This window comes from Mauremys reevesii, linkage group 2 (genome assembly GCF_016161935.1).
Source record: "Mauremys reevesii isolate NIE-2019 linkage group 2, ASM1616193v1, whole genome shotgun sequence".
Taxonomy (NCBI): Eukaryota; Metazoa; Chordata; order Testudines; family Geoemydidae; genus Mauremys; species Mauremys reevesii.
The window spans coordinates 59,185,972-59,212,636 of record NC_052624.1 but is presented as its reverse complement, the minus strand read 5'-3'; the positions used below and the strand labels follow the sequence as shown (position 1 = coordinate 59,212,636).

The following is a 26,665-nucleotide window of genomic DNA, read 5'->3' as shown; positions in this document are numbered from 1 at the left end:
AAGAGCATCATTCTCCACCCCTTTAACATCATTTCTCATCACGACCATCCCAGCTCTAACCTCCCTTTTTAGGTAAGGCAGAAAAGGGCATGTCAAGGTAACGCTGACAATAACTAGAGTCTTCAGCTCTCTGTGACCCGGTTCATTCCAAATTTAGGTACTAAATGGACATTGCCTTGATCTGGTCTGTTGATCATCTCTGGCTGGTGATTGATGAGAACCAGGTATCCAGGATGATTCTTTTAGCTTTGCCAGCTACCTCTGATACCATTGATAATGAGCCACTGCTGAAACAGGGTGGAGTCTGGAAGGGATGGATGGAATCATTCTTGAATGGCTCCATCCCATTCCAACCACAGGCCCAAAGTGTGGCTCATCCGGCCCAGGGTTTCTCTTGTGTAGAGTGATGTGGGATTCTGTCTTGTAACCTTTCTGCTCAGTTTGCATGCAAGACCATTAGGGGAAGACAGTGAGACACTACAGACTACACTGACTTCAGTATTCAGTTAACATAGCTCTAGGTCTCTGTTTCATCAGACCCAGCTTGGAGAAGTTGACTGGCTTAGCCAGCAAGTTACAGGGTGGGTTTGATGCAGGCAAGTCAGCTGTGACTCACCTCAGAGATGATTGAGTTTATGCTTGTAGGTTGGAGGAACCCATCAGAAGAAATGGCAGAGCTAACAGCAGCACACTCAGGTGAGTTTGTAACCTGTTGGATCCACAGCTGCTTTTGCACGCAGGAAGCAGTAGCGGCTAATAGCATTTTGTTTCTCTTTTGCACTTGGCCAGAAGGTTCTGAACTTTCAATTCTGGTACAGATGTCAATCCAGAGAGAAATAGTGGATTACTGCAAAGTACCATACATGGGACTGTACAACAAGATGACTCCCCTCACAAAGTTCAGCGGGTGGAGAGCATGGAGGTCTGTTTCTTAGAGGGCATTTTCTGTAGGGAGAATCTTGCCTCCATGCTCTGTGATCTGCACTGGCTTCCATTTCATTGTCAGGAGTGATTTAGAATAATGGCTTTAACCAATAGGTCTTAAAATAGGTTGAGTCCTGGCTATCTCCAAGATCACCTCTCCCCACATGGGATATCACAGCAGCTGAGATCTTCTGAAGCACGGACACAAACAGCTTTCTGGGTTTAACCACATGAGGGCTGGAGGTGAGGCATTCTTGGTGAGAGAGCTTGAACGAAGAATTTGCTTCTGATTCAATTCACCAGAGGCCAAATTTACTCGCCTTCACATTATGCTGTAAGCCCCATTTGTTCTCCCTTGCTTTTTCCAGCAGGTGAAAATGAAGAAAAGGTGGTTGATGGTGATGAAGACAAAGCTTTAGTTTTGGAAGGACATTCATCCTGCATTGTTGTGTATTTTTGTAACTAATATAATAACATTTAGCTCTTACATAGTACATTTCATCCATATATCTCAAACACTTTAAAGAGGAGGTCAGTATTACTATCCCCATTTTACAGATGGGGAAACTGAGGAAGAGAGGTGAAGTGACTTGCCAAATGTTCCTTTGCAGGTCAGTGGCAGAGCTGGGAATAGAATCCTGGTTTCTTGAGTCCTCACCCAATGTTCTTTCAACAAGACCACACTGTGGTGTATAAATACCCAGAGTACAGGATGGGCACTTTAAAAAAAACTGAATTAAAATAAACACATTAAATTGATAAAATATCAGTTTTCTTTTTGGTCACACAGATAATGGCAGCAGCTTTTCACTGCAAAGATGAATTTAAAAAGATCACTTACTTTAACATCAGGTCTAGATGGGTAACTGAAATGGATGTTTTTGAATTCAATCTCTCCTTTGAGCTTATCTGGTCTGTATCCTTCCTTGGCACTGCTATCTATAAGACGGTGCTGGAGAGAGATTTTGAAAAGGTATTACACATTTGTATGATTTTACAATTGTGGCTTTAGATGGATAAGTTGTTTAGGACAGTAAAAGAAACATTGCAACACTACATAGCAGTTTAACTGATCACTGATTGCTGTATTTCAGCTCAGATGATTCTGCATATCAGTGAAATGCAATCCTTGTGTATACCCTGCACAGCATTTTGGGATAGGGGACAAGGAAAGAATAGGAGTAACTAGAATAATAAAACATCAACTATACCTTAAATCATCCATCTCCCAACATTTACAATGGGCCCAAATCCCTTAGCTCCCTCCCAGCATCTGCCTAGGCAGAATGTGGGTTGAGAATCAGTTCTTGGAGGAGTGATGCTACCTGTAATTGTTGGTTGGCTTAAAATGCACAAGCAAAATAAACAAACTGGGGATTTATTACAAAGTCTTCACCCCTAAAAAGATACCATCATCCTGAGGCTCCCTGGTCTGAAGTCCAATGGAAAATTAGCCTGGCGCTAAATAGCCTGACCTGGAATTGCTCCTCCACTTCCCACGTTGCTGATCTCTGTTGGACTGACACTTTTCAATGACCCAGTAACCACCAGCAGAGTTCAAATCTTCTCTTTGAGTAGGAATGGGAAGTTTAAAGGGGACCTCCTAGGATCTCTCTGCTCCCAGCAAAATCAAAAATAAAACCAAACCCTTTTCTCTGAGTTCTGGTTTCTAATTGGTTCTGGTAGTAGCTTCCAGCTTGTTCTATCTCCATCCAAGACTCTAGGCAATCTGGGAAGCAGAGTTCTGAGCCTCTGTAGCCATCATTGCTGTAGTTCGGAGCGAGTCCCCTAAAGACTTGCTTAGTGTAATAGGTCAGGAACAACTAACTCCAGAGGTGGTTACACAGAGTTTGATCACCCTTAATTTAGTTTCTCTGGGCAAAATTCCGCCCTTTGTTATATCCACACAACCTCACTGAAACCGATCGGCATTTATGGCCATAACAGAGGACAAAACTCAGTCCTTTGTTCTAATCTAATATGAACCTGGGACTGCAGATATATAACAAACTGCTGTACAAAATTCTAAGAGTTAGTTACTGAAAGTGTGGCATCCCTCTTCCCCAGCAACAGTATTACCAGAGCTTTCAACAGCACTGTTAATCTCCAAATCAAAAGCAGTTGAACTGAAATCATGTCCACTCCATATACTTGTGTTTTAAAGAGCAATGTCATTTCACTTAGCTCTTCACCACTTACTCTAAAAAATAAATGAATGAGGGAGTGACAAACCTAACAGGAACGAGGGCGCCAATCTGTAAAGTTGAGCTATAGATCTCAATTTCCCCCAAGTTTGCAATAAGCTCATTTAGGGCTTTGGTTAAGGCTCGTGTCTCCTTAATATGAAGAGAAATGTCGTCTTACTTTTGTTTTCAGTGGTCTGAGTCTATGGAGTTCATCCACTTTTTGAATTTTTTGAGAAATAAATCAGAAATTTCAGACTGCTAGAAAAGTGACATTAAGTACCTTACTGATAACCTTGTACACTTCATAGGCAGCACCTCGAGCATTGGCAACACTCTCCAAGTGTGGGGAGCCCTGTCCGAGAGAGAATGCGCCAAGGAGCACAGAGAAGAATACCTACAGGGAACAAAAACAGGAGCTAGCGTATAGTGGTTCCAGACCTGCAGTTTCTTTAGTGTCATGATAATCCTGGTGGTTCTGTAAGAGCTTTTCTAAAAAAAAAAAATATATTAAAAAAGAAAATCAAAACAAAAATTTCAGGCTGCATTTTTCCAGCTCACCCAGTTTTTATACAGTCCCTGGATTTGACACAGGAAGTCGTGAATGTAGCTATTGTGTGCAGCCACATGCCCTTTAACAGTTGGATTAGCTTTTTTTTGTTGCTGCTGCGTTCATTAACTCCCATTAAGAGAATAAATAGTGAAATTAGACATCTCTCCATCTCTTTGCAATATTAAAAACCGCAGCGTCCTCAAAGAGAGTTAATCCACAGTTTCCTGAGGCCCCAATCCTTCAAAGTGCACACTTAACATTATGCCTTGTGACTAGTTCCACTGACGTCAAGTTCTCATCAGAAGTCAAATGGGGCTACTCACAGTGTATAAAATGAAACATGTACCTAAGTCTTTGCAGGATCAGGGCCTTATTCCTTTCCAAAGGAAAAATAATCTAAAAGTTTTGGTAAAGTACAATAATCCCTTGCAGGGATTAAAAAAAAAAAAGAAAGATGGTCACATGGCTGTGACACTGGCAGACCAGGTGCCAGCTCATGCCAAAACTCCAGACCTCCCTGAATGCTTACAGATGCATAGCTGGAAGCCAGGCCAATTCATTTATGTATTATTATAGAGCAAAGTGATTGTTGAATGTATAAGAATGTATTTGGTGTTTAAACTTCATGAAAACTAATGGGACGTTAATGCATTGTTTTAACTAATGCATTGTTTTCACTTATCTGGATCCTGTTATAATGCTGTAGCAAACATTCACATAGTGTTTGCCTCTGTCAGTAAATAACCCATCAAATGAGAAAGAAGCCCTGTGGAATGCAAATGAAGAACTTAACAGAAAAGTGTTAATTTCAAAGCAAGTGGTCATTGTGTGTGATGATCGAAGGTCAAAGACTCCAAATGTATTCCTCACTCTCTGCCATCAAAGGAAAAGCCCACATGGGTATTGACCCTGTCAGCTTGTTTTCTGTGGGAAGAAAACTATGAGTATGGATTCAGGGAAAAATCCTTCATCTCTTCACTGTTTGGATTCTTACAGGGCAGAATAAATGAACATGGAGATGCAGATTCCCTGAGTTATTCTGGGTAGCCCTGAGAAACTTTTGGGAAACTGGCACATCACTACATCTCTGCTACCATTTGGAATTATAGACTTACTCATCTGTACATATATTTTATCTACTTTAATCTCTCAATAACTCTTATTACCTTTTCTTAGCTAATAAACCTTTAGTTAATTTACTATAGAATTGTCTACCAGCGTTGTCTTTGGTATAAAATCTAGGATACCAATTGATCTGGCATAAGTGATTAGTCTCTGGAACTGGAAACAACCTGAATGTGGTGTGATTTTTGGTGTAAATGACCTTTTATCATGAAGTCAAGTTTGTCTGGGTGGCAAGATAGATTTGAGAGTCTGTCTGTGACACCATGGTAAGACTGGTATAGTGATCCAGGAATTCATATTTGTTACTGGCTTGGTGAAATCTAATTATAGAACACACCACCAGTTTAGGGTGTCTGCCCTGTTTTCTGACAGCCTGCCCTGAGGTAGGCACTCATGGTCGTGAACGACTCCAGACAGCATGACAGTGACCAAATGAGATATTTGTTTAGGAACTTTGAGGTCTTAAATATGTAGATTCAACATCTCTGTTGATTTATATTAAACATATTTTAACATTTAGTCTGATGGGTACTTTGTGCCTGAGTAGAAATTATGGATCCTTTGATGCAGTACTTAAACAACAAAGCATTTTCTCTAATTTATAGACCATTTAAAAAAAGTTTGCCTCAGCTAATCGACTATACTGTGCTGTACTTACAATTAGCACACGTCCGATGTCATAATTCTCTTTCTCCTCCACTGTGAGTTTGGTTCCATACCAAAATGCAAGAGCATAGGCTCCAAATAAAATAAACTCTGTGAAACCCAAAGATGTGTAGGTGGTAATGGATTTTTTTACTCCAACTTTCCTAGCATTCTCTAGGTTAACATCATATCTGAAAACAGATGATAAATGTTAAATTTGGTATGTACCCAGATGACATTCGGTTCCTAGCTTCCTCTCATGCTTCCAGGGTTTTCTGCCATAAAAATCAATTATCTAGATTCTTAGATGGTGTGAATCAACACAGCTTCATTGATTTTACATCAACAGAGGATCTGGCTCAATAATTGTCAACGGTAGGTCTCCCTTCTGGTGTTACTTCACTGAATGTGGCTGCTCTGAGTGAATTATCAGGCACACAGATAAACATGATATGTTGGGGAACAGTCAACACAGCTTTTGTAAATGGAAATTGTGCCTCACCAATCTATTAAAATTCTTTGAGAGTTTCAGCAAGCGTGTGGACAAGGGTGATCCAGTTGCTATAGCGTACTTGGACTTTCAGAAAGCCTTTGACAAGGTCCCACACCAAAGGCTCTTAAGCAAAGACATGGGCTAAGAGTGATAGAAAACAAAGGGTAGGAAGAAATGGTCAGTTTTCACAGCAGGGAGAGATACATAGCAGGGTCCCTCTGTGTACAGAGACCTGTGCTGTTCACATATTCATAAATTATATGAAAAAGAGGGTGAACAATGAGGTGGCAAAAATTGCAGATGATACAAAATTATTCAACATAGTTAAGTCCAGAGCTGACTGCAAAGAGCTACAAAGGCATCTCACAAAACTGGGTGACTGGGCAACAAAATGGCAGATGAAATTCAATGTTGATAAATGCAAAGTAATGCACATTGGAAAACAATCCCAACTATAAATGAAAAATGACAGGGTCTAATTTAACTGCTACCACTTAAGAAAGAGATCTTATAGACATCATGGACATTTCTCCAAAAACATTTGCTCAATGTGCAGCAGCTGTCAAAAAAGCTAACAGAATGTTAGGAACCATTAGGAAAGGGATAGCTAATAAGACAGAAAATATCATAATGCCACTGTGTAAATCCATGGTAGGCCCACACCTCAGATAATGTGTGCAGTTCTGGTTGCCCCATCTCAAATAAGATATATTAGAATTAGAAAAGGTACAGAGAAGGGCAACAAAAATTATTAGTGGTTTGGAACAACTTCTATCTGAGGAGAGATTAAAAAGACTGGACTGTTCATCTTAGAAAAGAGATGACTAAGAGAGGATATGTTAGAGGTCTAGAAAATGAATGAAAAGAAAGTTAACAGGAAACTGTTATTTACCCCTTCATGTAACATAAGAACTAGGGGTCACCCAATGAAATTAATAGGTAGTAGGTTTAAAACTTACAAAATGAAGTACTTCTTCACATAATGCAGTCAACAACTCATTGCCAGGCCAAAAGTATAACTGAGTTAAAAAAAGAATAAGATGAGCTCATGGAGGCTAGGTCCATCAATGGCTATTAGCCAAGATGGTCAGGGGTGGAACCCTATGCTGTGGATGTCCCTAAACATCTGAGTGCCAGAATCTGGGACTGGATGACGGGTTCGATCACTCAAAAATTGCCCTGTTCTGTTCATTTACTCTGAAGTATCTGGCACTGTTACCTGGGGTTCTTTCAACCCAAAGCTCTTGGTAACTTTACTCTGTGCGAGAAGGTGTCAGGAAATAAATCAGGGGAGACACGGCCGTCTGACCAATAGATGGCTGGCACAAACAGGACAACACAAGAGTGCTTTCACTTAAAGCTAAACTTTACTAGTCTCAAGCACTTACACATGTCCGCAACAAGTTAGTAAAACACCCCCAACCCTTGATAATTACCAAAGCTGAGTGTGGCTTTCGAGTGATACAGTGGCAGCCCGTCTGCTGCTGGGGAACAGAAGATGCATCCAGAGGGAGAGACCAGTCCCGAAGAGTCCCCAAACGAGTCCCCTTATTTATACATTAGTAATAGAATGACATGTCCCTTAAAGAAACCTTGTTAAGTAAGCAGTTTCCAGCAAGAGGTTCCTTCTGATTATTGATTAAACAGGTGTGGGTCTTTCCAGAGCCTGCAGCCTTGAGACCCCAATAGACATTCCTGAGGGTACATCCTGCTCTTCTAACATGTACCAGCAACTTCAATACAATTCTCATCAGGAAGTACGTGGGGTCAAGCTGCCCCTTCCATGGCACCCCAAAACCCTCTCCCCTCCTGCCTTGGTCAAGCTGAGTTTGCTGAATGGCCAATTTACAGCTTGCTGACTAGGTTGCTTTTTAACAATAAGCCATAGTGGTTTTAGGCACTTTACTGGTTTGCCAAAGTCTCCCCGTACAGTTCTGGACACTGCCAGAAGACAGGATTCTGGACTAGATAGACCATTAGTCTGACCCAATATGGGCATTCTTATGTAATATTGGAAAAATTGGCCTGAAATCAACAACATGAAATTCAATAAAGACAAGTGCAAAGTACTACACTTAGGAAGGAAAAATCAAATGCACAAATACAAAATGGGGAATAACTGGCTAGGCAGCAATACTGCTGAAAAGGATCTGGGAATTCAAGTATATCACAAATTGAATATGAACTAACAAGGGGATGTAGTTTTGAAAAAAAGATAATATTCTGGAGTGCACTCAGGAGTATCATATTTAAGACATGGGAGGCAATTGTTCCACTCTACTTGTCTCTGGTGAGGCCTCTGCCGGAGTAGTGTATCGGTTTAGGAAAGGTGTGGACAAACTAGAGAAAGTCTAGAAGAGAGTAACAAAAATGATCAAAAGTTTAGAAAACCTGAGGAAAGGTTAAAAGAACTGGGCATGTTGGTCTTGAAAATTGAAGACTAAGCAGGACCTGGCTAACAGTCTTCAAATATGCTAAGGAGTGTTACAAAGAGGATGGTGATCAGTTGTTCTCCATATTCACAGAAGACAGGGCAAGAAATAATCAGGGTAATCTGCAGGAAGGGAGATTTAGGTTAGATATTAGGAAAATCTGTCTAACTATTAGGATAGTTAAGTACTGGAATGTATTACTGAGGAAGGTTGTGGAATCCCCATTATTGGAGGTTTTTCAGAACTGGTTAGACAAACTCCTATCAGAGATGGCCTAGCTATACTTGACCCTGCCTCAGTGCAGGGGGCTTGAATTGATGATCTCTCAAGGTCTCTTCCAGCCCTACATTTCTAGGATTCTATGAGTATCAGCTCGCAAAGGGAAGAGTTAGTGCTCACTCAATTTTTGAAGAAAAAGTACTTTAGATAAAACCAAACAAGTAAACAGAAGCCAGAATCCCCTTTGACTCCACAACCTGACAGTAGTTGTCTCCTGCTGAATGCTGTTGGAAGCCAGGAACTATTCTCATAAGCTAAATTACCAAGACATATGCCCATAGCAAGCAATCAAATACAAATTAAGCACCATATTATGCTAGTTAACCCCTGTGAGACAAGGACAAAGATTAACAGTTAGTTAATGAAAAAAAATTTCTTTTTGCTTGTGATTCCTTTACAAATTTATGGTTTTCCATCAATCAATAACAGCTTCTGTTCACTCATTAGCTATCTAATCCCCTTTAGCGTCTCAAGGGCATTGCAGAAAGCACCGCTCAGCCCAGCAATGTTCTCATAACATTTCAGGAGGACATGCATATCATTTTATTGTTCAATGACATGCTCAGAAGCTTTGTAGGAACCTCTCAACACATACATTATGCACAAAAATGCCCTGACCAAAAGTGGGAAGGCCCAAAATGAATGGCAGTGTTTACGCAGTAGTGAAGGGATCCTAAAATGATGTGCAATTAATTTCTTCCACATAAACTGTTCAGATATCATTGGTGCTGTTCAGATTAGAGCAGGGGTCGGCAACCTTTCAGAAGTGGTGTGCCGAGTCTTCATTTATTCACTCTAATTTAAAGTTTTGCGTGCCGGTAATATATTTTAATATTTTTAGAAGGTCTCTTTCTATAAGTCTATAATATATAACTAAACTATTGTTGTATGTAAAGTAAATAAGGTTTTTAAAATGTTTAAGAAGCTTCATTTAAAATTAAATTAAAATGAAGGGCCCCCCAGACCGGTGGCCAGGACCCAGGCAGTGTGAGTACCACTGAAAATCAGCTTGTGTGCCGCCTTTGGCACGCGTGCCATAGGTTGCCTACCCCTGGATTAGAGCAAGAAGAGGATTATTTGCAAAGCAGTAAGCACGCATTTAACTTTAAGCATGTGGGTAGCCCCCTTCAAATTGATGACATAGGAAAGTGATAGGCAATCTTACCTGATGTCATGATCCAGTAAAACATGAGCTTAACTGTAAACACTTCAATCAATTATTTCAGTGGGAGTGCGCATGTGCTTAAAGTATTTGCAGAAATGCTTTGTTGGACTGGAGCCTTAAAGAAGATTGCATTTTCTATAGCTTCAGCTTCCAAATTCAACTTCAGGTTAGCGTCAGAAGGAAATTGGGCCTTACAATGCCCCTCCATAATGTAGGTTAACTGAGTGATTGCAAATGTTCATGAGTGACAGAAAACATCTCCTTCCATATGATTATATTTATCTTCATCTGAACTTCTCAGCTGTCTGGGGGATAAACTGACAGATCATCTTGGATTTTTTTTAAATAACCACATCACTTTCCCAAATATTATGTACAATCAATAATTAGTTAAAAAAACTCACTTTGCTAATGCCTTCGTCTGTCCATTGAAAGCAACAACTGTTCTGATAGAAGTCAAAATTTCTTCTGCCACAGCTCCTGCTCTAGCATAAGCAGTCAGCTCTTTTGTAGTGAATAATGCCAGGAACTGGAAAATTGGGAGGGTGGGGGGGAAGGGGAAAGTATTTTATGGAAATTTATTTAAGTGGTGTAAATTATGTACTGATACAAACGGTGATCAAGCACTTAGCGAAAGAGCCTAGAATTTAGGAGACCTGGGTTCAAGTCCCCACTCCAACACAGTTTTCCTGGGCAACTTCAGGTAAGTAACTTCTCTCCGTGTTTTACTTCTCCTTGTATAAAATGGGAATCCCCTATCTTGCATGGTGTTGTGAGGCTAAACACAATGAAGCTTGCGAGGCACTCAGAAACTATAGCAATGGAGGCGATGTAAATAACTTAGCTAACTTAAATTATAGGTCACATGATTTGAGGACTTCAATGGCTCAGACATAGGTTTGATACAGGAGTGGGTGGGTGAGATTCTATAGCCTGCATTGTGCAGGAGGTCAGACTAGATGATCATATTGGTTCCTTCTGACCTTAAAGTCTATGATTCTCCTCCACCAGTGGTTGGGTGGGGGAAAAGAGGAGAGAAAACAAAATACAACCCATAAATGGAAACACTTTGTAAATTTTTCTGTGCATTACAAGCAATATCTACTAATGTGGCCACAGTTGATGAATGCTGATCATCCTCTTCCCATGTGGTGAATGGTGGTGACTGGAAGCAGTCCAGTCCTCCATGGCATGCCAATGGCTGCCTGCCGATGATCAGTGTAGACAGAGCCTTGCAAATTTTGGGGCAGGAGCCAGTGGAGTAGGAGAAGGGCTGCTCTCCATGCTCTCCAAACTTTAGGGTCATGTTGCTTTGGGGTTCACTCCCTCTCAATCTGTTTTTAGAGGTAGAATTCTTATTTGTTTTCCCCCAGCACTTACGATTGATCCAACTGCTGCTGCTGCAGCAAGGAGAGGGCTAACTGACAAAATCACTAAGGTCAGTTTCCACCCGTAGACGAATCCTATAACAATCCCTGTCAGAAACGTGGTAAAGAATTGTACAAATATACAGATCTTGTCTCCGATGCCTTCGTGGATGGTGTTAATGTCACTGTTAATTAAAAAGAGATTTGTTAACTTTGATGAATGCCTCCTCCTCACACATTTTTCTCTTTTGCTGGAGAGAAGCTTGTCAGAAGTTTAACTGTTCAAATCATTGGGTAGTAGGAATTTTGGACATGGATACTGAACAGCAGCAATGGCTCTTTGTGGGGCTAGGAACTAGCAGATCACAACTCATTGTCTGTGATGTAACCTCTAGATAGACTTCTGCCATTGCTACCCCTGCTCATTCACACGTGACCCAATTCATTCATGCAATAGCCAAAAGGAATAATCCATACAAAAACAGAAATTCGCCCCCAAAACCTTTCATTACTTTTTCCTCCAAGTTCCCCTATGTATCCGATCTTCTTCAATTTTGTTATTAGATTTTAACATCTTTGAGACAAGGAATATCTCCATTTTGCATTATATAGAGTGACAAGCACAGTGTTAGTAAATTATTATTTGGAAAATCATTGTGTGTCACACTAATTTTTTCTTGCTATTTACATATGTGGGAGCTAGGATTGGTGAAATTCAAGCCTCTCCCATTCCCTCCAGGATTCACATCTTCCAAAAACTGGGCATATCCCTCCCTGCAAAAACTAAATCTGGAGAAACTCTGCATACCCTGATCATACCTTCCTCTGAATCCCTGCACAAGGGACCTGATCCAAAGATTCCTAATGATTTTTATTAGTTTTGGATCAAGTTCAAAATAACAACATAGTGCCCATAACTATGAGTGCAGTTTCATTTCATACAATGTCAGGGTTTTCAGTGTTTGTAAACTAGCTGGAGCTGTTTATCTACAGTAGTTTGCAAAATAGCTCATAGACACTACAAAGCCAATCTCAGAGGAGTAAGATATTGCATTTCAAAGGATAAGCCCTCGCAGTGGAAATGTTACTGAAACTCCGAAAATGAAGTGAAAAATTATAACAAATTCCTCCCTCAGATAGCAGAAATACTTTGGGTCTTAGTTAAAAAGGTTTCCTGGAAATTCCAGGAAATTCCCTGTAGCTATTTCTATAAAGGTAAACATCAGACTTCTTTTTGGCTCATGTTTCTGGTGCATAGATAAATAGAGCTGTCTCACTCCGTCAGTCGGGTGTTCAACATTCCAATCTGGCTGGTATCAAACCAAGCCATCTCCTGGTGAAGTATGGCGAAAAAAAACTTTTGTCGGATTCTTGCTGTCTGTCTTGCAGCTGAGGTCAGAAATGTCCAGACTTGGATGGTGCTCAGTATCACTACAGCAAAGCCAATACCCGCATAGTAGTAGGCAAACCTGTGGTAAAATAGTAAAAGTCCATAAGGTCAATTGCATCTTGCAAGATAAGTTAGACACATCAGGTCACGTTCAACCCTGCTGAAGCCAATGGGATGTAATTGAGGGCCAAATTTGGCTTACAGTCTAATGGACAAAAAAATATACAAACTACACTGTGCTATTCTTATGAAAATAATTGCAGAGGTTCTTACCTGGTCATTTCAGCTTCTATATCCAAACCTGGCATTGCTGGACAAGTAGAGCTACTATTCATCACAGCTGAAAGATTAACTGTAACAAAGAAAAATATTCAGTTTTATTAGAACAGGCATAAAACAAATCATGGAGGTTTTAGGCCATAATCTTATGGGTGTTTTGCATGACACTACACTCCCTGCAACAGGGCTGTAGATTTATAACTTTCATGGTGTCCATCATCCTTCCAGGGGAGGATCAAGCAGGGCAAACTTCTGAGTCAGCTCAGAGGGTTACTGTAGAGTGATGGATTTAGCTCACTACGTCAAAGGGCACCGGCCAGATCATAGCTTCATCTCATCTGACCTTCTGATTCCAACAGTGGCCAATATCTGATGTTTCAGAAGTTGATAACTCCCCCTTCTACCTCACACAAGGCAAAATTCATCCACACAGACACCATAAGTCCGACTTTTATGCACCACTTAGGTTCCACCCAAGCCTCAAAACTGGGCCCAAGTGGGTCCAAGTGGTAGCTCAGCCTTTGCTGGCTATCTGCAAAAAGGGTAAATTTCACTAATAATGCACCTAACCAAATGTGCAAAACCGTTCAGCCCTGGGAGAAATAGCAGACCCCTTCCAGGTGTCAGCACATATATTTTAGGGTAAGTTATGATTGCCCTTCTCATAAGCTTAGCTCATATAGAGGAAAAATAGAATTAATGGTCCTATTTTGTTGTTTTAAAAATCCAATCACAGAACTTGATTTGGTGACCTCGTCAGGCAGTGAATTTCATGGATTAACTACAAGATATAGAAAGTAGTAAATCATTTTACAGTTACCAAATGTACTGCTCTGTAATTTATCAAGTGTCTAGTTTGCTACTGTACTATACAGCAGGGTAAAAAGGAAGGACTCCTCAGAATTCACTATGCTCTTCATGGCTTTTAACACCACACCCGCACTCCATCCTGAACCTCTGACAATCCAGTAAATAAGAGACCCTAACAAATATTTTCAGAAGTTGAACAAATTTTATTTACCTGAAGACATATTTACTGCTTGGCCAATCGTCACAAAGCTGTTTGTCATCTCTCCAAAGACAACGATAATAAGTGGCAGCCCTGTTCCATTTGCAACAGCTGCAATCAAACCTATTATCATCAAAATGATATCCAGCCAATCGGCATACGCAAACTACATGAATATAAAGAAAAAGGAATTATTTGAAGGTTGACAAATTCACATAATTGTGACAATATCTTACTAAGACACATAGAATAGGATTTGTTTGTACATAGCACCATTAGCAATTTGGGTATCCCAAAACACTTTGTGAAGCAATGAATTATATACTGTGAAGGGAAACAGAACACTTGGGATACACTTTGAAAAAGCTTACACACAGTTTTAGGCTAGTTTTTATTGAGGGACTTAGGACATGTTGGCAGGATGAATCCCCTAATCCGCAGAAAAAAGAATGTATCTAACATTTTTCACAAAGTGATGATATCACCTGTGCAACTCACTGCCTCCCTGGGTGCATTCTACTACATCCCATATTTACTCAGTGCATTTAAAATGTAAACAAGCACAGGTAAGTAACAAACATTTGGCTGCTGCCTACCAGCAGAAACGGGTATGTAGCAGTTATCACATTTAAGAAAAACAGGGCACTTGTTTCTCTGGATAATTCATGAGACATTATGCACTAATGGTAAAATTATCTCCAGTTGAGAGAGCCAGGGCAAGGCCCTACTTACCGCACATGCTTCACTTCAGTCCTTAACATGGGTGGATTTCACTCCGTCATGGTGCTAAGTGCTGAAACATCGTCAAGCACTGGCATTTAGCTGTGGGGGGAACTTTGCACAGCAGCCCATATTTTTAAAGAGGGAAGCCTGAGATCAATGCACAAAAATGGCTGTGCGGCAATACTAAGTTTTGCACAGACCTTTTTCTTCTCTTTTGAAATGCAGTATTGTGGTTGCACATTAGTCTGTCACCATAACGTACAACAGGCAAAGAAAAGGAACAATGAGAAATATAAATCAAACCAATAAACTATGCACTAACCAATTTCAAAATGCCAACCATCTTTTCCTTTGACTCCTCATTTTTCTTTCTAAAGAGATTAATGCAAAATTAATCCACACCCTTTCTTGAAAGTCAGGGCAAGAAATTTAACAGCGTATTAAGATCAAGGAACCCCTACTTTTTCTTGTTCTTCTGTAACTGGTTATTTTGCTCAGGTTTTTCATCATGTTGGAAAGCAGGATTGTCATAGCCATTACTTGCAGATTCTGTGGAGGGGAAAGTAGGTTTTGCTTTCACAAATAGTAAGGTCTTTTAAGTCAGCTTCCTATGAAGCACAGTAAATCCCTTTCTGAATTATCGGCGCACCAAAACCGTTGATTTTTTTAAAGCAGGAAAACCATATTTTTCTCATGCTCTTGAAACAGGTCAGTAACTTTCAATATTTTCCTCCCCAAAGATCACATCCAAGCTGAGAACAAACATCATTTTCAGCCCAAAAAATTAATTTTAAGGGAAGTCATTAAAGACTAACTTGGACCTCAGTCTTGCAAAAACTGAGGGAATGCCTAAGTGTGTGTCTACACTAGAAGCGCTGCAGTGGCATAGCTGCAGCTATGCTCTCTGTAGCATATACACTTACTACAATGGTGGAAGGGATTAGTGAATCCACCTGCTAGGTTGATGGAAGATTTCTTCTGTCAAATTAATGGTGCCTATATTGGGGCTTAGGCCTGCTTACCTATGTCTCTCAAGGGCATGAATTTTTCACACCTCTGAGAAATGTAGCTAGGTGGACCTAACTTTTAGGTGTAGACCAGGCCTTTGTCTTTGCAGGATTGGGGTCTTAGAGTGGAACAGGCATCTTATTATTTGTTGGTATTTCAGTAGTACCTACAGGCCTCAACCCTACTGTGCTATGGCTGTAGAAACACAAGCAAAAAGATCTCCACCCAAAAGCGTTTATAATCAAGGAATAAGATGAGAAGTAACAAGTGGATGAAAGAAACAGGCAGAGGAATCACAACAGAATAGTGAGGTGACTGTGAACTACAGGATAAAAGATGGTCACAACACACCAGCTGTCTATCCTATCTCAACCTGAACTATAACTACTGTGTTTTCCATCACTAGTTTTTAGAACATGTTTGTAGATACTTACAGGACATTATTATGTTTGTTTTGATTATAGAACAATTCAAATGCAGTTAACTGGCTCTTGGCTCATATAGTGGAGCATTTGCACGCTTAGGCCCCATTGCCGATGCATGTAAATAACTTTAGGCATGTGAGCAGCCACATTGTAACTCAGTGGGACTACTCATGTGTATAAATGCTCGCAGGATGGGAGCCGTAGTTATTTTCAAACTAGAGTGACTCACTAGGCACACCAGGGTCACTTAAGTTGGTAGAAAGGCCACACAGAGCTATGCCTAGCCAGTGCTGTGATTAAGTTAAAAGAGAATATGTGTATTCAGTGCTAGCTACGAATATTTTCTGAATGCTGTTTCCTCCACATAGATCCTCAAGAAGAGTCCATACTCGCTGGGTAAAGACACCACAGAAGAAAGCTTAATAGCCAAAGTGGCATGATTTGTGGAGGAGGATGGGAGAGCTGATCTGTTTTTCCATAGAAATCCCTCATGGCTCCCAGACAAGATTCAAAATGTGGATTAGTTTAATGGCAATGGAGTACATCCTTCCAACAACTAGCCTAACATTCAAAAGAAGAAACAACTAACTGAAAAACTTACTAGGATTAGGTGGTTTCTTTTCTATGTAATTTATGAAATCATCCTTCATTGTGTTATTCTGTTGTATGGTTCTTAGACTTGCAGAAGTAAATCACTTTGGGTAAAATCTGCATACACAAGAAAACAGCACAACCTTTCACAGACAATAGCCATTCAAAGAGTTCACATTAAGATATGTTTATGTTTCTTTATTAATTGTTTCGTTTTGACAACTTTTCCTAGGGAAGAAAAAATATTTATCATTACATACTACTTTTACATCAGGGTAAATTACTTTTCTAAAGAACTATGTTCATTTTTAAAAATGAGGACATCAGTGTGGCCTGCTTCCTGGGGATACCCAGGGCTGTGGCCACCTGCCCTTAGCACAAGAAAGCCTTGTCTGTGCCTGATGGGGGTCAGCTCCCCAACTCCAGTGGACACAGGCAACACAAGCACTCCCCTCTAGGCCTACACAGGCCCTGCTGTCTCTTTACAGGTTAGCGATAGGCACATTCCAACCCCTGAGCTCTCCGAGCATCTCCCTGGAGTGTGACGCCCCTGCTCCACTGCAAACTCACAGCATTTACAGATTTGCTGTTTGGAAAGGAACAGTACACCCCAGCTTACCAGTTCCAGCTCAGATCACCTCTTTGCTGAACACAACACTTAGATATGTTTTACAGCGAAAATGAGCAAAAGTTTATTTAACAAAGTATAGATGTAACTCTCCCTTTCAGTGCTGGCTTAGTACAAGAATGCAGTGCAAACAGGAGAGGGGTACCTCACAGTTTTTAGACAGTTCCAAAGTTTCGGTCACCCTGGGCTCATTTCGTGGTGCTGCTGGTAGGTGCCTGCCTCCCCCTCCTGGTATGCTAAAGGATCAAGCTACTTGGTGGTGCTTCCAATGAGACAAGGGATAACCACACTAAGGTTGTGGCTACAGCACTTGAACTCACAAATAATTCAAACTCACACAAGCAAACACATTAAAAACAGTAACTATAAACTTTATGTAAGGACTTGACCAAAGAGAAATAGACAATCAGTGAAAACATTAAATGATTTAAATAATTAGAGATCAATAATGCTTTGTAATTACTAAAGGCTCTGCCAAGAGGCACACCAGATCACATGACCACACACTCTCTGAATGTTCCTAAACAAAAGTCTCTCTTCCCACACCCACCCCAGTTCAGTCTGTCCCCCATGTCTCAGGTGGTGCATGTGGAGACATTGCAGGCCTGTAAGGAGATGCTGTTAGAAACACACTTTATTATACTGGGAATTGGCAGTGCAGGTCTTGATGATCCAGGTAGATGAAAATCCTTGCACAGATGCAATGTGCCTTCATGGTGCAAAATTAGGGCCTTAAGATGCTGATATCTTCCCTCACTCAGGCCCTGCTACTAGCCTGATTATTTGCCCCCTTCAATTGAGTGTTGAGAGCCACTATAGCTGGCACAGAACAGCAGTCATGAGTGAAAGAAGAAAACACCTCTCTGGGGCAGCATTCAGAAAAAGAAAGAAAGCAAAGGAAGCTTTTCTATCTAAGCAGGAAGGAGCTCTCCTGAGATACACAGACACAAATGTTCACGGTGAGCCTTCTGGCCCAAGTGAGGATGTGAGTGGTGAGGAGATGCCTGATCTTCCAGTTAGTCAGAGTGCAGGTGACCTGGCAGTTACTGCAGCATCCATATCTCCATCTTAAATGGATGTAACCATGCACATTCCTGAAGAAAAGTGTAGATCGGAGAAGAGTGTGGTGAAGGTGCAAGAAACAGCTGCTGCTGAGTTTAGTTCCTTAAGTCTAGATGATCCAGGACTGTGGACCCACTTGAGCAGTAGCCTAAGGGACTTCCTTGTACTGCATGGGCCACAACAAGTGAAAAACTTCATGTTCCCCGAAGACAATGAAAAGAGAAGCTTCCATTCAATACATTACTGGCGTGAAATCCCCAATGGTGACAAAGTGGAGAGGCCATGGCTTATGTACTCAAAAACCCAGAATGCTCCATACTGTTTCTGTTGCAAACTCTTTCAGTCTAATGTTCCAGCCACATTTGGTTGTACAGGAACAAAGGACTGGAAAAATATGGCTAGAAATCTGGCATGCCATGAGACGGGAAAGGCAGCAAATCACCAGAGAGCATTCCATAGCTGGAAAGAGTTTGAGATGAGACTAAAGTTAAAGGTCTTCATAGATGATCAGCATCAAGAGAAGATTGCATCAGAGTCTCTTTACAGGCAAAATGTTCTGAAAAGGCTCATTGCCATTGTGAGGATGCTTGCTACCCAAAACCTAGCACTGCGTGGCACTTCAGATCACCTGTATGTGCCAAACAATGGAAACTTCCTTAAAATTGTGGAGCTGAGAGCTGAGTTTGATGCTGTACTCGAGTGGAGGTGATAAGGCCTATCAAACACCAAATTGGGAAGACAGATGATGCCATTGTTGCCATTATGAAGGATAATGCTATGACAGGAACTGTTCGTGGGAGAACAGTGGCAGAGGGAAATGGAATCACCAGAAACATACATAACTTCAAATTTCTGTGTGGCTTAGTGTTGTGGCATGACATACTGTTTGAAATAAATGTTGTAAGCAAGAGACTTCAAGGTGTTGACCTTGATACATCTGGAGCAATGGAACAACTGGACAAAACAAAGTCAAACCTACAGCCTTACCAGTCAGATGAGGGATTTCAAAACATTCTGAAGAGTGCACAGAAGTTGGCAGTGGAACTTCACACTGAAGCTATTTTCCCATCCATTCAAGAATACAAGAGTCACTGTAGAAGAATACATTTTGATTACAAGGCATGGGATAATCCCATAAGAGACCCCAAACAACAATTCAAAGTTGAATTATTTAACCAGGTGCTAGATTGCTCAATATAGTCAGTCGAAGAACGTTTCATGCAGCTCAAGGAACACAGCAGTATATTTGGGATGTTGTATGATATTCCAAAACTCCTCACTATACCTGAAGAAGACCTACACCAGCAATGCAGGGCACTAGAGACAGTGTTGACACATGATGACATGCGTGATATTGATGTGAGTGATTTAGGTGATGAACTGAAAGCCCTTTCAAGATACATTTCAGCGAGATCAACTCCAAAGGCTGTTCTGGAATATATGTGCACAAATAAGATGACCACCGTCTTTCCAAATGCTTTTGTTGCTCTGCGCATCCTTCCAACACTTCCTGTAACAGCTGCCAGTGGAGAACGTAGCTTCTCCAAGCTGAAGTTAATAAAAACACATCTGTGCTCCACAACGACACAGAAGAGGCTGGGCGACCTTGCAACCATCTCAACAGAGCATGAGCTGGCCCAGACTGTGGACCTTTAGGAAGCAGTTCAAATCTTTGCAACCAAGATGGCATGGAAAGCACCACTTTGATTATTCAAACAGATAAAAATGCCAGTGTTTACTAGGAAGAAGGCAGAACGTAGACCTTTCAAAGTTTTGGTTCAAGCGAGGGGGCATGGGGATGTCATTTGAGGTCCCCGCCTCAGGTGCCAAAATGTTGTGGGCCGGCCCTGGAGAGAACCCCCTTGCTAAGGGGTGGGAGTGGCACTACATAGTCAAGTGGTAGCCAGCAGAACTATTGGAAACAAATACTTACATATAAAATAAAATCCTAACACACATTCTAGAAACTAGACTTAATTAACTAAATACTCTCATGTCCAATAAAGTATTGCTCCCCAGTGCTTTCCTGCCAGACTGTGAACCCTTTTCCATGAGAGAAGACATGCTGTCAGCTTGTCTCCTAGATGAAGGATGCAGTGTGTCCATCTGCATTCCCAGATATTCCCCACAATCCATTGTCTTTACTCATAAACAGGACCCCTTGCTGCTGTTTATGTCTTCCTGTAAATCTGGTAGATTTTTCAATCTTTCAACTGGTGTCAGGCTCAGTGTGCAAACAAGCATCCATGTGAGACATAAAAATGGCCAATACACACATGACCAGACAGAGAGATAAATGTCTTCAACCTCCTGCTTAAAAGGAACCTATGTAAGACATGACCTCTTGGCTACCTGCCTTAACTCCAAGGCTTTGAGATCTTAATTTCCAATATAGACACATAACTCCTTAAACATTATCCACCCATAAACTGCAAAATGATTAGCCAGTAGGCTACTGGCTCTTGATAGAAATCTTACAGGCAACCATTTAGTAACTTAATATGCATATATCTGACCACTGTAAAACCCTGTGCATCCCCTGTGCTCTATGTCAGTTGGCACCAAGGGATTCTTTGGTCACACTCAGCTAACCACTTTCATGGATTTTAATGCCAAAAGAGACCATTAGATCATCTAGTCTGACCTCCTGTATAACACAAGCCATAGAATTTCACCCTGTTACCTTTGTATTGAGCCCAATAACTTATGTTTGACTAAAGTATTTCTTCCATTTATATCATGATCACGGTAATTGTGCAAAGATTCACAATGCTTTATCCTTTCCAAGTATTATTGGATTAATTAAATAATGGTGGAATTCTTTGGAAACAGATGACCAACATTCTATCACCAGGGTTTTGTTCCTTTATATGGCATGTATGTATGTTTACAAAACAGTACATTTGAATCTCGGTCCAACAGCTCTCGAGGCATATTAAAAAATTAAACAAAACTAAAGCTGACATATACATCTAAACAAGAACATTGTGTGCAAAATCCTTATTCTACCCTTCAGCTTCCTTTTAGATCAATTTCTAGTGTATGCTGTTGTCTGGATTTTATAATTAATTTATTTCAGTTTATCTTTTAACTTTCTGTTACGGCCATTAGTCTCACTTTTAGTTTGGACATGCATACAAACTCCTGGGGATATAGGTTACTATCAGGACGACCATACAGATGCAAATGACCATTGTAAAAAGGATTACACTTATTTATGTGCTCATTTATCACAGCCACTTTCAAAGGTTGTGTTTTATCACAACCTACTTCTTGCCACAGAGAGATGAAAGGCGGGATGGGGAGTGCAAGAGACAAAGACCCCTGTAGGGTTTCTTCAGCTTCAATATAGCCATAAATAGAACCATAATGACAGTTTTCTACAACTGCAAGGTCCCTTCACCTCTAAAGTAAGCACAGAAAGAGGCACAGAGACAAAGAACTTTATAGGATCTCCTCAACTGCAATGCACCTACAGACTTTCTATAGGCAGCCTGGTCCCTAATGGACCACTTGACATTTACATGGAGCCACTAACAGACAGACAAACAAAAAACCAGAAGGATCCTCCAGGGCAGTTGCATACAGAAGTAATATCTTGCTTTTTAAGGGGATCTATAGAAGATCCCTCAGCTTCAGTGCAACAAAAGGTAGAACTAGTGACCCTATAGTTCAGGATCTCTCAGCTTCAGTGCCTCCAGGAGAGAGGTATGACCCCCTGGGAGATACCGCAGCATCAGAGCAGCAACACTATCACCCGTAGCATCCCCCCACGTCAGGGCAGCAACACTGTCACCTCTAGCACCCCCCGCTTCAGAGGGACAAAAGCACCAGTAGCCCCCCTCCCCCCGCAGTGCCCGCGAGCCCTTTGCTGTCAGTCCCGGCGGCAGGCAGGGCTCCCTCGGCGCGGGTCGCTCCGAGCTGCCACTGGCCACGGAGCGAGCAGCCCCCAGAGACGCGGCCCCGCTGCTGCCGGGGAAGGGGCCCCGCTGCCCGCGTGCGCCGCTGAGCCCCCGCGGGAGGGGAGCGGGGAGGGGCTGGTCGAGGGGGTCGCTCGGACACGCCGCTGGCGCCAGGGGGGCTGGAGCGTCCCCATCGCTCAGCCCTGGGCCGAGCCCCGGCGGCCTCCTGCCCGGGGCGGGGGGTGGCTGTGGGGGCAGGTGGGGGGAGCCGGGCTCGGGGCTGGGAGAGATTCCTCAGCAGGAGACTGGCCCCGTCCCAGCGGTTCTGAGCCTCACCTGCCCGCTGCTCCCTGCGCTGCTCCCAGCCCGGCTGTGACTGCGGAGCGCCCGCACCTGCCTCCGCTCCCTGCCCCAGGCAGACTCCCCGCTGTGGTGTGTCCCAGACGCTGCTCTGCCTAAACCTCCGTGCCCGCTTCCCCCTGCCCCTTATAAACAGCAGGCTGCTGCCTGCCGCCCACTTTTCAGCTACCTTGTTTCCCTTCCGCCACATCCCGGGGGATCAGGTTTCAAGGTAACGCTCTGGGGCCCCCTTTCCACATCTCCTGGCAGTGACTCCTTCCCCACAGTTCCCCCCGCCCAAAGCAAGAAAACCATTTCTGGTGAAGACGTGCTGCAGTGGGGACCAGAAATGGGTAAAGGGACTAAAGCCTCCCATTGTGGTTCTTTCCTGCTTAAATGAGTTTAAATGTCTCCTAAGAAGTTCAGAGGGTTGATTCAGAAAAACACCCCGAAGCTCAGATTGTCTCAGTTACTCTGGGAAAACTTATGCGGACTTTACAGGACCCTGTGGCTCCCCACCCCTTTCCACTGTGCAAAAACAAAATCCCATAATTATTTTCCCATCCATCTGGGTGCTGATATCATCCTCATCATGCTGGAATCTGAGTGCCCAAGGGTTTTGGAAAGTCAGGGAAACCAGTGGTAGTTTTGCCTGATTAGGTCGTTCAGGCCTGGGCCCTGTGTGATGACTCCCTTTCTCATCCCACCCCGCCAAGGTTCAGGGTAAAATGATATAATTCCCTTTGAAAGAAAAGGCAACGTTTCCCATTGCTTTCTTCACTCACCCATCCCACCCCACTACCTTTTACTTTACAGATGGACTTCAATATTGCTCAAAACCCTACACCACAAGTCTGTTTATTTCTAGGGCCCCACACTCTCATTATCATTATATTACTTTTTGTTGTCAAGCTTATTACAGGACTCAACTTCAGTCCCCATTATGCTAGGCATTGTACAGAACACATTGGGACAGGGACTGACTCTTCCTAAGAGTTTAAAAACTCCTTGGCGTCCATAGCTCAGAAGTCTGTGTCTGTAGATTAGCAGGGGGGAAAAGTGAGAAGCACAAATACATGATTGTCCCAAGATGTGTTAATCCCAATGGAGTCAATAGGATTTTTGCCATTTCAGTGGGAACAGGAACAACTCCTGCATCCACACTAGGAGCGTTTTGCTGCTGTAGTATACTGGTACAGCTTTACTGGCAAAGACTTTTCAAGAGTAGACCTGGCTATAGGTTTAGTTGTGGTCATGGTTGAACTCAGATACCATAGCAATGAATGCCATATAACAGTGTTTCCCAAACTTGGTATGCCGCTTGTGTAGGGAAAGCCCCTGGCAGGCTGAGCCGGTTTACCTGCCCCGTCCACAGGTTCGGCCGATCATGGCTCCCACTGGCCATGATTTGCTGCTCCAGGCCAATGGGAGCTGCTGGAAGCGGCGGCCAGTACGTCCCTCAGCCTGCGCTGCTTTCAGCAGCTCCCATTGGCCTGGAGCAGCGAACCGTGATCAGTGGGAGCTGCGATTGGCCAGACCTGCGGATGGAGCAGGTAAATAAATGGGCCAGGCTAGCCAGGGGCTTTCCCTACACAAGCGGCGTCTCAAGTTTGGGAAACACTGCCATATAAGAATATAAGCAGAATTAAACAGGAAAATCTTGACCAGAAGTTTGAAGATGCTAAGCACCCACTACTCTTATTTGAAATCTTGAGGAGTTGCTGGGTGCTTGGCACATCAGAAAATCAGGCCATTTTACTATTATAGTAGAACCTTGATTTTATGACCACCAGTCTGATGAACAACCAGTTATAGGAATAATTTTCCCTCCCCGCTCCCCAAAATCACAGCATGAATGTGATCTCATGAAGAACAAGTTGACATCCCTTCACATTTTGAGGCCTTCAGTGTGTTGGAAAATGTGTTGCTGTGGTTTATCAAAATGCTTTTCCCCCAAAAATAAAATTTTGTCAAGGTTGACACAGTCCCACAGAAAGTTTAGATTTTGATGAAATGGCATTTTATGATGGTAAACTGTTCTATCTGAAAAAAATTGACCAGCTGTAATGTTAATAAGCAACTTTAAAAAGTAAAAACCAGGGAAGCAAAGGGAAAGTGAGAGGAGGAGAAAGAGAAGAGTTGGCAAATAATTCCTGCTGTAACCTGGTGAGATATAAGGGCCCCACTTATCACTTGGTAGAAGACCAGGGAAAGTCAAAGCAAATTGCATTATTGTTTTAAACTTCTTTAATAAGTAAAAGATGACCACAATTATTTAAAAGTTGAACAGAACTGATAGTGGTGGACTGAAATAAATGTGATGCTAACTAGAACGGACATATGCTTATAAAATAAAGCTTCAGTATTTAACTGTCATGATCCACAACACTATAGTTTACAATAGTGTCTTTGCAGTATTTTGGGCCATTACTTTAGAATACTATAAACTGTTTTGTTTATGATTTAAGGAAAGTGTGCGCTTTGGAAGGAAGAATGCCATTTCCCTTTTTAGGTGTTCTATTTTATGAAACCACTCAATTAATTTTAAAAATCATCTTTGGTTAGAAAGAGACAATCCTCAGGTCCAAATGTCAGACTTTGAGGCCAAAAGCAACAACTGGATCATCTAGTCTGACACGTATATCACAGGCCACCAACACCCAGGCATGAAACCCAACAAGTGAAATTAGACCAAAGTATTAAATCCCTCAGGAGATTAAACTGTCACAGGCAGAGAATAGGAGGCGGGAGGTGCACCAGGCATGGCAATGAATTGAGTTAATAAGATATACCTTGATGATTCTAACACAAGAACTGCACCACACGCTGCAGAGGAAGCAACCCCCTCCTCCCCCAGCTCACTGCCAATCTGACCTGGGGAAGATGCCTTCCCAACTCCACATATGGTGGTCAGTTAGACCCTGAGCACGTGAGCAAGAGCCAGCTGGCTAAGCACATAAGAAAATTCTCAGTGACACCTGAGAGCAGCAGCCCACCTCATCCAGTGTCCCATCTCCAGCCATGGCCATCTCTGATGCTTTAGAGCAGGGGTCCCCAATGCGGTGCCTGTGGGCGCCATGGCACCTGTGGGGGCATCTAAATGCGCCCGAGTCCTGGCCGGCGGTCCAGCATCTGCTGAAATGCCGCCGAATTTCGGCGGCGATGCCTCTCGATGACACCGCTTGCCGCTGACAAGCGACGTCATCGAGAGGCGTCGCCACCGAAATGCTGCCGAAATTCGGTGGCATTTTGGTAGATGCTCGACTGCCGCCATGGTCCTTCGTCTGGCCATGCCAGACGAAAAGGTTGGGGATCACTGCTTTAGAGGATGGAGATAAACACCAGAATACAATGGGGGCGGAGGGGGGAACAAAGGGGGGAAATCCCTGCAGGTGACCAGCTGAAGCCCTTAAGCATGATATTTCAGGAACATAAAACATGAACCAGAAGGGACGCTCAGAGTTGTGAAGCCAGCTCCCCTAACCAACCACATCATACAATCCCACTCAGAAATTTGTCCATCTCTCTCTTAAAATTAAGTTGCTTGTCCCAGCAACTCCTCTTGTGAGGCTGTTCCAGAACTTCACTGTATTTGATTGCCCTTCCGAGAGGCAGCTGCTAATGGGAAGGGCCTAATCACTACAGTGCAGCATCAGTCAAGTTGAGTTAACTAGCATCAGCCCTAACTGGCTAGACTGGAGGGTGGTATCTGCTTAAAGGAAATACTGGTTACAGCTGGAATTCTGCTGACGTTAACTGTTTCCCAGTTATTGGCCATCTCCTCCAGGTTGTGTTATATAAGCATCAATGGTGGGTGTCCATGGCGTATTGCAGGGCCTAAATTTCAGCCTGGGAACAGCTCTGGGTTGATGCCCCAGTTATGGTATAGGATTCTGCCCCTCTTAGCCCAACCCCTGCCTCAGTCACCTGTGTTAAACCAGTTCACTCAGGCTCTGTACACATGAAGATGATCTCGCCCATTAATTACTTCTTCACCTTGATCACTTACAGGTATTTGGATAATTCAGAGACTTTCAGGAGTTTCTAGTTCACATCTGCTTTGGTTCATATCTGCGTAAGGAAGAAAAACAAAGAAATGACATTCTAATTGCTTCTTGAAAAGTTTGTACATCTGCTCTAGGC

At 42.4% G+C, this 26,665-nt stretch overlaps 1 protein-coding gene and 1 long non-coding RNA gene across 2 annotated transcripts in view; both read right to left on the bottom strand.

Moving 5' to 3' along the window:
• Nucleotides 1-13,961, bottom strand: part of LOC120396980 (ATP-dependent translocase ABCB1-like) — a 45,945-nt gene extending 31,984 nt beyond the window's left edge. The window contains exons 1-8 of the mRNA XM_039522289.1: nucleotides 13,857-13,961; nucleotides 12,830-12,908; nucleotides 12,444-12,635; nucleotides 11,180-11,351; nucleotides 10,204-10,328; nucleotides 5,444-5,621; nucleotides 3,391-3,504; nucleotides 1,766-1,876 (exon numbers count right to left, since the gene is read on the bottom strand). Coding sequence (XP_039378223.1) covers nucleotides 1,766-1,876; nucleotides 3,391-3,504; nucleotides 5,444-5,621; nucleotides 10,204-10,328; nucleotides 11,180-11,351; nucleotides 12,444-12,635; nucleotides 12,830-12,908; nucleotides 13,857-13,905 — 1,020 coding nt within the window. The 5' untranslated portion in view covers nucleotides 13,906-13,961. The remainder of the gene's footprint in view (nucleotides 1-1,765; nucleotides 1,877-3,390; nucleotides 3,505-5,443; nucleotides 5,622-10,203; nucleotides 10,329-11,179; nucleotides 11,352-12,443; nucleotides 12,636-12,829; nucleotides 12,909-13,856) is intronic.
• A 1,075-nt stretch (nucleotides 13,962-15,036) lies between these two features.
• Nucleotides 15,037-22,629, bottom strand: LOC120396982. The gene is made up of 3 exons (XR_005593597.1): nucleotides 22,520-22,629; nucleotides 16,602-16,708; nucleotides 15,037-15,116 (listed from the first exon to the last, which is right to left on the bottom strand). It is a non-coding gene; the product is annotated as an uncharacterized LOC120396982 (long non-coding RNA).
• Between the last annotated feature and the right edge of the window lie 4,036 nt (nucleotides 22,630-26,665).